This window comes from Manihot esculenta, chromosome 14 (assembly GCF_001659605.2).
Source record: "Manihot esculenta cultivar AM560-2 chromosome 14, M.esculenta_v8, whole genome shotgun sequence".
Taxonomy (NCBI): Eukaryota; Viridiplantae; Streptophyta; class Magnoliopsida; order Malpighiales; family Euphorbiaceae; genus Manihot; species Manihot esculenta.
Genome location: NC_035174.2, coordinates 19,383,877 through 19,396,832, shown reverse-complemented (window position 1 = coordinate 19,396,832; position 12,956 = coordinate 19,383,877). Strand labels below are relative to the sequence as shown.

General features: G+C 31.8%; 1 protein-coding gene and 1 long non-coding RNA gene across 2 annotated transcripts; one reads left to right on the top strand and one right to left on the bottom strand.

Moving 5' to 3' along the window:
- Positions 1–2,951: 2,951 nt before the first annotated feature.
- LOC122721701 lies at positions 2,952–5,227 on the bottom strand. Its single transcript, XR_006348431.1, has 2 exons — positions 4,880–5,227; positions 2,952–4,691 (listed from the first exon to the last, which is right to left on the bottom strand). It is a non-coding gene; the product is annotated as an uncharacterized LOC122721701 (long non-coding RNA).
- Positions 5,228–5,471: 244 nt separating this feature from the next.
- LOC110600543 (ankyrin repeat-containing protein At5g02620) lies at positions 5,472–10,983 on the top strand. The gene is made up of 5 exons (XM_043950201.1): positions 5,472–6,528; positions 6,950–7,446; positions 9,719–9,781; positions 9,985–10,595; positions 10,694–10,983. The coding sequence occupies exons 1-5, from the start codon at positions 5,805–5,807 to the stop codon at positions 10,803–10,805; spliced, it is 2,007 nt and encodes a 668-aa protein (XP_043806136.1). The 5' UTR covers positions 5,472–5,804; the 3' UTR covers positions 10,806–10,983.
- Positions 10,984–12,956: the final 1,973 nt, after the last annotated feature.

Here is a 12,956-nt window from a genome sequence, read left to right as displayed (position 1 = left end):
ATTAAAACCGAACCGAACCGAATTAAAAAAAAAACAGAACCAAATTTTTAGTTCGGTTCGGTTCGGTCGATTATTTCGGTTTAAACCGAAATCTGCTCAGCCCTACTTGCATTTTGTAGTCTACATTTTTTTTTTTTCATTTAGAATGTTAATACATAATTTAAGTTGTTTGTCTTGTTGAGGGATTCGGAGATATTAACATGCTAAATTTTTATTATATTTAATAAAAAATTTGGAGTTAGCAGTGGGACAAAGGAGACCATAAATTTTTACTATATCTAATAAAAAAATATATATATATACACTGTTGGAACGAGTAGCGGCCAAAGAAGACCGTATCCTCTAAAATTTTTTAAATTGTATAGGTCTATTTAGGTAAATTTTTTTAAATGTAAATGAAAAAATATATATATTTTAGATCTCTATAATATTAAAAAATTTAAAAATTTATCTCTATTCTAAAATATCTAATATTTTATAAAATCAAACTGTGTCACCTTAAAATATTTGTATTATTTAGTTTATATAATTTTTGTTATTATTCTATTTAATTCCTCTCTTTTTTTATTGTTTTTCAATTCAAAAAATTAAATATTTATTTTCAAATTTCAACTCTAAATATTTATCTAAATTTTTTAAAATTAATTTACTCTTTATTTAATTTAATTTTATACATATTTTTTTTATCTCACTTAATTACTAATTTATTTTATAATTAAAATTATAAATCAGACTATTTAAATTTGGAGAATATAAATTTTAAATTAAAAAAAAGTGTTTTATGAATAATATTAGATTATTTAAATTTAAAAAAAAATTTAAATCTGCAAAATATGAGTTTAATAGGTAATAAATTATATTATTAAAGTTAAAATACCAATTTTACTCCTAAATTATACAACACGTGGTTTAGCGAAAAATTTATCTAATCAACAACTTTTTCTTTTCTCATAATCTTGTTTCTCAATATGTCCTTGCATTCTAGAAGCTCAACCCCACCGTAAGATAAATATTAATTACAAATGAGTAAATATTATATTTTTTTTACTATATAAGAAGCTTGTATTAATGAGATCCAGTAAAAAAACGACGATAAATCAGCCAAACGCCTAAGTCATAAAATACAAATGCAGATTTAGAAAAATTAAAATCTTTAAAATGGAATTCATAAAATAAACCATTCAAACCACTACCATCACAAATCAAAATAGATAGACCAAATCAATCAAACAGACTCTAAATGGCAAGAATGAACGGTCACTGCTAAAAAGCAACCACCATTAGACTCGCCATACAATCAAGAAAATAAAAACAAAAAATAAAATGAGCACCGTTGAAGAAAAGCACCAGAGTTATCATACAGAAGATAAATATTTTAAATACCTAAAATACACTTATAAACACTTAAATTATTGTCAATATAGGTAAACCATTTTATATTGCATGAATTATATTTTAGTTTCTGAATTTTAGTATAATTAACATATTAATCCTTATATTTTTAAAACTGAATTCTTAAATCCCTCTATATTCAATCCGTTTAAAGTTATAATTCTTCTATCAATTATAAATATTAGCTCAAAGTTAGTGGATGACCAAACTTTCTTAAAGTAAAATTTCTTCCTAAAATAATATTTGTAAAAGTTTACAACCTACTTAAGATTACTTAATACCCATTTAAAAATAGCTGAAATACTAAGCATTTTTTGAAAATTTTGATGTTATCAAGTACTAAAATATTTTAATAAATGAAAATTGAAGGATGAAAAGTGTTAAAAACTAGTTAAATGAGATAAACGGGAAAAAAATTAATGGAGACTTGAGTGCTCTTTAAAATAAAAAATGAAGGAACAAAATGTTTAAATTTTAATAGATAAGAAAAAATGGATGAAATCTTAACTCTCTAATATTTTTAATTTAAAGATGAGATAATAAAGACATTTCAACCCTTTTAATTACAAGAAATGGATGAAAGAATTGAAATTTGAATAAACTAACTATAGATATAATTAAGTGTTCTATTTTAAAAATACAGGACCGACCTATTATTTATATTAAAATTTAAAATTCAAAATTTAAGTACAGTTTTTTATTATAATAAAACTAAATGACTAAAATTTAATTTATAAAAAAAAAAAAACACCAACACCTAAGGATAAAATGGTTAAATCATCAATTTCAATTACAATTCCTATGGCAATTGCACTGTTCAGAGCACAAGTCTTTTCTTTTTTTTTTTTAAATAATGTTTTATTAAAAGAATAAAAAAAACGCCACTTCCATAGAAAAAATGTTTCTGGCCCAAAAATATTAAGAAGCTAGAAATAACATTAGAAATTAACTTGGAAGTTAAATACTAAATAATAAAATTTAGTATTAAGAAGCTAGAAATAACATTTTAAATATGATAGATTAATAAATAAAATTTTCATATATTAAATACTAAATATTTTTTTTTCTAAATTATTATAGGCATTTTTTACTTTATTGGTGAAGTTTGGCAAATATATATAATTTATACTATAGTACGCAATTACTCCGCTCCGATTTTTACTTTTTCAGATTTACAATTTAAAAATCAGATTGTTTTGATTACAAGGAGCTTGACTAATATTGTTTCGTATTAAACCAGTTCAGTTTTAGTTCTAAACCGGTCTATGGGCTAATCTACTCTTAGCTCACTTTGTTTACATGTTTCTAGGCTACTCTATTGACCAATTGCTTAAGTGACAGCCCGAGTCGATTCAAATGCTCAATGTCACGTCCCTTGCCAATAGGCTGAAAATTCTGCCCATCTCTAAGGGTCCGTGCGGCACTTAGCCTTCCCCCAAGGCTAAGTCAGCCTTTCACCCCATCAACAGCTCCATATCAAACTGTACATTCAGCCCTCAGAATGGCACAACGGAATGTTAATAATTGTGGCAACACAATGATAATGGCAACACAAATGGTGGAAGGAAAAATAAAGAGCTTCATTCACTCAAACAATTGACAATTACAATACAAGCTTAACATGTACAAAAGGGGGTACAAAGGTACATTATTAGGAAAGGGCTCTCACAGCTCACCACTTTCTCTGCTGGAGTGGTTATTGCCCACTCAGCCTGTTGCTGCCTACTGCTTGGCTGGCTGGCTAGCCACTGATGTTCCCCACTTGGCTAGCCAGCAGCATTCTGCTCTTAGCCGGCAGAATTGCTACTGCACACTCCTCACTGCTGGGAGACTCTCAAAATAGGGAAGGGAGATTCTGAGTTGGGAAGGAGCTTCTCTCTGGAAGGGCTTCTTCTTCTGGAAGGGCTTCTACCATCTACCTGAGTTGCCCTATTTATAGGCAACTCCACCTCCTTAGCATGTGGTGGGAAATGCTTCACCAATTTGTGGCCAGAATTCTCCTTTCAAAAGTTTCAGGGACTAAACCGTAATTTCATACCCCTGGAGAATTTCTATTGGCCAACCAGCACGTGGAACCTATGCTGCCTGCTGAGAACCTGTTGCCTTGCTGGTTCCTAAAAGCTTTTGGCCTGTTTTGGCAGACTCCAGCCTATTTTGGGCGCTTCTGGCCTATTCCAGAAATTTCGTGGGCCAACCAGACCCCTCTGACTCCTCCGTATGCCAACCAGACCTTTCTGGAAGTTTCGTTGGCCAGCCAGAGTCTGCTGGCTCCTTCCCACGTGTCCCAGGCTCTTCTAAAATCCTTGTTGGCCAACCACGCTTCCACCAATTTGTTGCAGACAAAAAAAATCTATGGTGTTAGGTAATGTGTAAGTTGGTGTTTGTCTCGAGAAATCACCAAAAAGGTAAGATAATGAGAGAATTACTAATTGAGATATGTGACGTTATTTCGGTTTAGCGTGGAGTGATTTAGCCTATAGTTTGTGTGTTGAGTGTGAGCTCACCTTATTCAGTATTATCCCTATCAAATAAGGATGTTCGACTATCATACTATCAAATAATAGTTAACTCATCGTAATTTTTTTCTCTCCTCTTAAATTCCAAAGATTTCAACCCACTATTTTGAATCCAAAAATTTCTCTAGTTTTGGCATCAAACTAGAATTAAAAATTGCTTCATAAAATATTTATAGTTTAATGAAATTAAGCAAAACAAAATCTAAGAATTGGAGGATATTGAAAAGGATCTCTAGGAATATTTTCATAAATTTTGGAGAACTAGAAAGAATTATTTAGACTAACTAGAGTTTAGAGACCTGAGTTGAAAATGAAGATTTTAATTTGCACTTAAGTTTCTAGTAGGCCCTAGATGGGCATTTTGATAATTGTTGTGGGTTCAAGACTACCGTGTTGCAAATTTCTTCCTTCACATGGGTTTTGATTTGGTTACAAAGGAAACTCCATTGAAATTTCAGCAAAATTCTAGGATGTTATTATTACTTTTGTAATTTATATATTTCATTTGTAGTGGATTCAGTTCCTCCTTCCCTTTCAAATTGCACAAATCTGAAGACTTTGAATTTGTCCTCCAATATGCTTACAGGAAAGGTCCCAAGATCTTTTGGTGAACTCAGTAGCTTACAAAGATTGGATCTCTCCCATAACCATGGCACTGGGTGGATCCTTCTGAGTTGGCAAATGCATGCGGTTCACTTGCAAAACAAATGAGTAGCTGATTACTTGTACTCTTGCAGCTGATGGAATAATCCGTTGGAGGCGTTTATTCGCCAGTTGCTTATCCTGCCAAAAAAAAAAAAAAAAATCCGAAGAAAATGGAAAATTTCCAAACATTATTCCACAAATTCTGGTTGAGAAAAGTGAAAACTGAACCCTGCCCTGTCTGATTATTAGCTTTCCAAAGATGATTTTGCCTTCAAGCTAAACAATAACTAGATTTAATAAAATAAGTTCTGCATTTAAAGAAATACCTTAAGGGACTAATGGAAAGGCCATGATGAAGTATGACTATCAATCAACTGAGAAGCCCATAGAAGGGATGGGTCAGCATCCTCTTTCACCTTTGGTTGCAGTTGAAAAGAATTTTGTGACTATCATGCTTGCATAAGATAAAGTTGAGATTCCACAGCAGATACTTTAGGTACAAATAAATTAGATACTATAATAACTTAAGAATTTTATGACACTTTTAAGTAAATTAGATATTAGTTGTAAACTTGCCTTTACTGAATCTCAAGAGCACTGGCCAGAACACGCAAAGCTCAGATGCCTTGGCCCTCCCCCATGGATGCTTTCTCTTCTCACACTCCTCACTCATATTCTTCTCACCTTCTCCATATCAGCAGCGCATAAATGGAACACCTTGTGACATGAATGCAAATGTCAGAGGGTGCAGATAGCTCTGGACAAAGTTCACGTGGACATGTTCGGCACTTGAGTGCCGAACATGTCCTCCATTTAAGGGGTGCAGACAATTCTGCACCCTTTGTGACATGAATGCAAATGTCAGAGGGTGCAGAAATCTCTGCACCCGTGGGAAATTTCACGTGGAAATGTTCGGCACTTTGTGAGTGCCGAACATGTCCTCCACACAATCCTGCACCCTTTGTGACATGAATGCAAATGTCAGAGGGTGCAGAGATTTGAGTGCCCAACATGAGCTCCACATTTGCTCCCGCAACAACCCTCCCACCGCCGAACGGTCTGCATTTAAAATAATTCGGCAGTAAAACTGCCGAACTATACCCGCGGCCACCTCAAATTGCTACCTTCTTATTATCCTATCAAGTTTATTTTCACTCTCGTCTCAAATTGCTGCCTTCTTATTATCTCTATTATCAATTTTATTTTCACTCTCGTCTCAAATTCACCTCAAATTGCTCCGGATAAGTAGAGATGTCAAATGCTAGCAAAAATTGCCTCCACAAGAAATGCCCATCCATGGAAGACGACTTAAAGAAGGCAGCAGAACAAGGCATATTCGATCCATTTAATGAACATTTAGATCATCTTGATTGCATAGTCACAGAAAATGGAAACACGATACTTCATGTGCATCTTCGCAAGTTGCTAGGAAAAAAATCTGAGGAGTTTATGAGACGAGTAGTTGGCAATTGCCCCAAGTTGTTAACGCAGGAAAATTGCGACGGTAATGCTCCGTTGCACATAGCAGCTAGGCAAGGGCGTACCGATGTAGCGGAGGAGCTAATTAGACTGGCTGATGACTTATATGGAGGGAATGTAGAAGCAGTGAGGGAGATGTTAAGGAAGAAAAATAATAAGGAAGAAACGGCCTTGCATGTCGCAGCACGAAATGATAAAAGTGTGGGTGTTGTTAAAGCAATATTGAGAAAGGAAGATACTCAGTTTGATTGTTATGTAAATGATAAAAGTGTGGGTGTTGTTAAAGCAATATTGAGAAAGGAAGATACTCAGTTTGATTGTTATGTAAATGATAGTTTGGAAACTCCTCTTGAATTGGCTATTGAAAACTCATGTACACATATAGTAGCTGAATTGTTAAATCATTTCGATTCTCAATCTCTGTACACATATACTCAGGTTCTCGACATGTTTGATGGTTCGGTGATGCATAAGGCAGTAAAACGCTGGAATACAGGTATGATCAGTAGATTGTATTTGTCTATTATATACAGAAGTCATCATTTTAATATATATATATATATTTGTCCATTAATGTCGGAAACGATGGGTGAATTCTAAATTATACATAAAATGTACAAAAACATCCTAAACTATAAAACAACGTCTTTAAATTATATTTTTTTTATACACAGTGGTCTAAAAATTAATTTATTAATATATTTTAGCATAACACGACCCTTTATAATATACTAACTAAATTTATCCTTCTGTTTAGCAAATTATTAAAACTAATATATCATGTATTTATACATGTCGACCCACGTACCATAATGAGCCCGACTTAGGTAGCATTGGATTATCTTATCTGCAATGCTTAAAGTTCATGCTTAGTTGCAAGTTGACTACAGCATTTGATGTTGGTGACTTTGTTTCAGAGATAGTACGTTTGCTGTTGGAGAAAGAGAGTGGTTTGGCCAAAATAGAAAATGATATGGGATGGACTCCACTTCATATTGCTGCATTTGAAGGTTGTAGCTCAATGGTGTCAACTCTATTAAACAAGGACAAATCTATTGCCTGCATTACAACTGGTTGGACAGCTCTTCACATTGCAGCCTTACGTGGCTTCAAGCACGTAGTGAATGAGATTATTACTAAATGTCCAGAGTGTTGTGAAATCACTGACGATAGAGGCTGGAACGTTCTTCACTTTGCAGTAATGAGCGAAAATGATGAATTACTGAAAATGATCCTTGAAAATTCATCGTTGGCTTACCTTATAATCGGAGAAGATAATGCAGGGCATACGCCTGTTCATCTCTTCAAGTCTCTTAATATCCCTTTGCCTTCTTTCATACTCGATGGAGATACTGATGGCTTCATTCTTTGGAAGGACTCATACAATGAAATCCGTGAAGATTTTACGATGAAGGTTAGTCTTCTATATTTTTCTTACATTACTTCATCATATAATTTCTCACTGTACTTATTAATTTCATATTTATTTAATTAATATATTTCTTATGGCAATATAGGTAATTACAAAGCTCAATTAATCCAAATAATTCAAAGGTTTTATTCAATTCATATTTGTATTCTAAATTTTTAATTTTGAACAGTTAAATTAAACTTTTTAAGATTTGTCACGATTTTATTCACGAGTCTAAATTAAATTGATCAAAATATAAGTTTACCATCTTGTCATTTTTCTTGATATTTTTATTATTTTTTAATTTATATTTTTAATTTATTGATTAAATAATCCAATCATTTTATCGATCTATGTTAATTTATATCTCAAATTTTTTAGTTTATTAGACAAAATAATTTAAATCTTTCAAAAATTTCACTTTTATATCTCGATCTTTCATTATTGGATAGTTGCAAAAACAATTATTAAAACACCTAGAAGATCGGTAGTCACCGATATAAAAAAAAATTAAATTGGTCAGTAGTTTTTTTGTAGTTTTGATTCTAACAGAAAATATAAAACCGGAGCATATGAAAAAAATAATAATGAGTAAAAAAGATTAATTTAGAGAAAAAGACGGTTAGAAATTGATAAATAATTATTTTCTTTCTTCGAGCTAATATCCCTTATCTATTACTTTTTTTTTTTTTATTTACGCTCTATTTATTTAGATTTTATCATTCCTCATACAACAACTAGAGTAGTAAATGAAATTATTACCATTTTGACTTTATTTTTCTGTGTTGATGTATTGTCAAAAATACGGGTATTTTGCGTGTCTTAATAATTTGTATTCCTACTCTTCTTGACAATTTCTATACTCACTCTTTAAAATTTGGATATTATGATATAAATATAAATTTAAAAAAAAATATTTTAATTATTTTATTTAATAAATAAAAAATTTAAATATAAATATGAAGTTATAAAAAGTTTAAATTATTTTATCCAATAAATTAAAACTATAGTTAATTAAATAATAAAAAAAATATAACAGATAGCATATTAAAATTAATTTGAATTTATAGATAAAATAGTAATAAATCTTAAAGTTTTAGTTTAATTATTTAAAATTAAAAGTTTAAGATATAAATAGCGAATTGATTAAAACGTTCAAATTATTTAAATTAATGGCCTAAATATAAATTAAATTATAAATTTTAATACTTATTTAAGTAATTTTATAAATAAAATGCTTGATTAATTTAAAGCACATTAATTATTTAAATAAATATTCAGCTGCATGTAATGAAATATTGTTTTTAACTAATTAGCATAATAGAGTTATAAATAACCTAGCCCAAAAGCCAAAATTTTAATTAATAATAATTACTACTATTCGTCTTTAGATAAATTTTGCCTATTTATTAATCTTAAAACTTGCGAAAATAATAAGACTAATTTAAGGCTTTTTTTTTTTTTTTTCAATATGTATTCTTTCTTAGATTCTTTTATGTATGGTCTCTGTCATGGTCTACCTATAAATTGAGATTAAGATTTGGATCGATTTAAATTATCCAAAATCCATAATCCAATTCATTATTTTTGAAATCCAAATTAAATCAAGCTCAAATTATGGCCTACATAAATATTAATATAAAAATAACATAAATATCATAAAAGAATTCCAAATTAGTAGTGGAATCCAACTCAACCCAATACATGTAGGGTGACATCTAGGAAAGCCCAGTTTAATATTTAATTAAACTAATTGGACAATGAAGGTTCAACATTTACATGCTTTCCCATTTTTATCTAAACATTTTAATGTTGAACCATAAAACTTCATTCTTTCATTTGGCCACAATTGTAACAAATTTCTAAAATCAACAAATGAAATTCAATTTTTATATATATGGTATATCCTATAAAAACGTATATATTTGACAACACATATTATGTACACAAAAATGAAATTAAAATATTAATTTTTAATTTGTTCTTCACTTGGCAGCATTGAACTGCATCCAGGGAATAATAATTTCGCTTAAGGCTTGAGCTGATCACTACATACTTCTGATGATAAGGAATAAAAAGATCAAATTTTTATTAATATACACACTATATATCATCATCACTATTTTTTTTCTTTAAATAAAAATATATAAACTCTTTTATTAATATACAAACTCCATATATTTTTAATAAAAGCTTTCTTTAAATTATGGCAAATGGAATAGAAATGCGCTGTTTTATTTACTTTTATCCTATTTTCTTCTGTGTTAATTTTTAGGATATGGCAGTTATGAAAAATATCACGCGTGCAGATAAAGAAATTGACGGTGAAGATGCGGAGGTTAGAAATACTCGTTCTCTCATAATATCTCTCATGGAACTTGTTATTACACAATCATTACACCTATAATCTTTAAATATATATGGATCTATAAAATTTTATACTAAAACTATTATATATATAATGATTATATAAAATTTTTTTTTCCAAATATATATACGTGTCAGAAAGTTTTTCAGATTAATACTGAAATATTGTTGCAGATTGAATATTACCATTCGGTCAGTCACCTCACGAGTTCAGATAATTCAGCTGACACTTTCAAGATTGTGAAACATGATTCGGAGAATATAAAAAAAATGAGGAAAAAGAGAGAAGAAAGGATAATACTTCATTTAGAAAAAGCCAAAGACTCTCATTTGGTGGTTGCAACACTTATTGCAACCGTAACCTTCGCGGCAGCTTTCACCGTGCCTGGTGGCTATATAAGTGATAAAGAAGATTCAGAGAAAGGGACTCCTATCCTGATAAAAAATTTAGCTTTTAAAGCATTTATTATATCAGACGCCATGGCTATGGTTCTTTCAACTTCTTCTGTCTTTATCTACTTTATTATGGTAATGCTAGGATCTAAACCAAAATACCATTGGTTAATAAAAACTGCCTTTAGGTTTATCTTCCTTGCCATGGGAGCAATGGTGGTTGCATTTGTTACAGGCACTTGCGCAGTTCTGGCACCTTCCATGGAGCTTGCCATTGCCACTTGTGTTACTGGATTGAGCTTCTTCCTCTTTTTCTTTTATATCTTCATAAGGTTATTACGTGATTTTCTTCTTCATAGTCTTGATGATGATGATGGAAGGAATTTAACTCTGTAAGTAGACTTTTCTCTTTTCTTAACAATTCTATTTTCTTAAAGTTTTTAAAATAACTTTATTAATTAATTATTATTTCTTTATTTTAATATTGAAGCTCGTGGTTAAGTTGCGGAAAATGGTGGTTGAAGAATTATATATCAAGAAGGTGGTCGGAGAGCAATGAATTAAAAAGTTATGAGCAAGTGAATATCCTAAAACATCCATGATCCATTCTTATTATTGCATTGCTATTCACTATCTATTCGCTAATAGCATGAGATCACAATAATGTCCATGCTTCCTAGTGTACATTATAATAATGTATTCCTATGGTTGTTGTTTCCTAGCTACCTTGAAGGTTGTCTTCTGTGTATGACTCTATCATCGGTTCTATTAATGTTTTTCTAGTCTACACTATAGATTTATTTTCTAAATCGAATTCAACTCCAAGATAGCTACCTTGAAGGTTGTCTTCTGTGTATGACTCTAACATCGGTTCTATTAATGTTTTATTTACCTTATAAATTCATATACATCGAATTTAAATTAATTTTTTCCATTCAATATGTTCCTAAAGAAGGTAATTGAACTACCAATGCCTTAACAAAGCAAGCTTTCCTTTAAAAACATAATTTTATTTCCTGGTTGCAACTGGTCTTCTTCTTGGTGGCTTGGACATTGTACGTTTGGTTCTCATAAAATTGATTTCGTCGTTCTTTAGTTTTGTTCAATTGTTTGATGATCAACTGGTTTCATGTACTTGCATTTTGTATTCTACATTTTTTTTTTCATTTAGGATGTTAATACATAATTTAAGTTGTTTGTCTTGTTGAGGGATTCGGAGATATTAACATGCTAAATTTTTACTATATTTAATAAAAAATTTGGAGTGAGCAGTGGGACAAAGGAGACCATAAATTTTTACTATATCTAATAAAAAAAAATTATATATACACTGTTGGAACGAGTAGTGGCCAAAGAAGACCGTAGCCTCTAAAAATTTCTAAATTATATAGGTGTATTTAGGTAAATTTTTTTAAATGTAAATGAAAAAAAATATATATATTTTAGATCTCTATAATATTAAAAAATTTAAAAATTTATCTCTATTCTAAAATATCTAATATTTTATAAAATCAAACTGTGTCACCATTTGTATTACTTAGTTTATATAATTTTTTGTTATTATTCTATTTAGTTCCTCTCTTTTTTTTTATTGTTTTTCAATTCAAAAAATTAAATATTTATTTTCAAATTTCAACTCTAAATATTTACCAAACTTTTTTAAATTTAATTTACTTTTTATTTAATTTTATACATATTTTATTGTTTATCTCACTTAATTACTGATGACCGCTGGGTTTCTTCACCCCGGACTGAGGCCAGACCCATTAGGATAGCCCATAATCCAAAAGCTTTTAAATCTCTTTTTAGAGTCAGGTCCAGCCCGCTCAGCTTAAAAACCGGACTCCAGTCAGATTCTCCAATCAGGCCGGCCCAGCTCATTCGGTCCAATGAACAGATCCCCTCTAGGCCTAGCCTTATCCTTATTTTCTGGCACAGCTCGGAACTCAAAAGGAGTTCAGCCCATTCGCTTTGTGGGACCATCCGCATGCGTACCTGGGGAGAATCAGGGGTCGTTATGCATGGGACAGAGATCTGATTCCCTCGTACGTCCATATCAACGTAGCAGGGACAGGTGGTCCAATTATACACGTTCTGCTACACGTCACTAGCTGCCAAAAGGAAACATATAAAAGGAGAAATACTCTCCTCTAGGTCTAAGTTTTTTCAGTCTTACAGAATCCATTGTAAAACCCTATTTTCTGGATCTCAGATCATCAATTGGCGCCGTCTGTGGGAACGAAGGAGATCTTTTCATCGCCGGAGTTCCACTCTCACGAATACCCACTGAGATCCACAATGGCTAACCACAATGAAAACAACGTCACTCCAAATGACCTGAGCTCTGCCCAAGAGGGGCAGCAGTTCTCCTTTTCTAGTCCTACAACACCAAATAACCAAACACCAATCCCTTTCAACCCCTCGCCAAGCCTGGCGGGGAATGCTTCTGCCGTCACCTTGTCCAACCAAGACCTCCAAACCATGGCCCTCCAACTACAGAGCACCGCCCACTGGTTGGGGCAGATAATGCAACATCGGGGCCTTAGCACCCCCGCCAACGTGTCACTGGTGGTAGAAGAACCCCAGACCAACGAACCTCAGCCTACCTTCAACCACCCCAGAACTGTCAGCCAAGAAACCGGAGACGGGAGGAGGAGAGCTGAAGAAGAGGAAGAGCCGGCAGCTCGAGTTCATGGGAGAAGGGCGAGGGAGATGATAGAAAATGATGAAGTCGATAGCTACTCTGCCGAAAC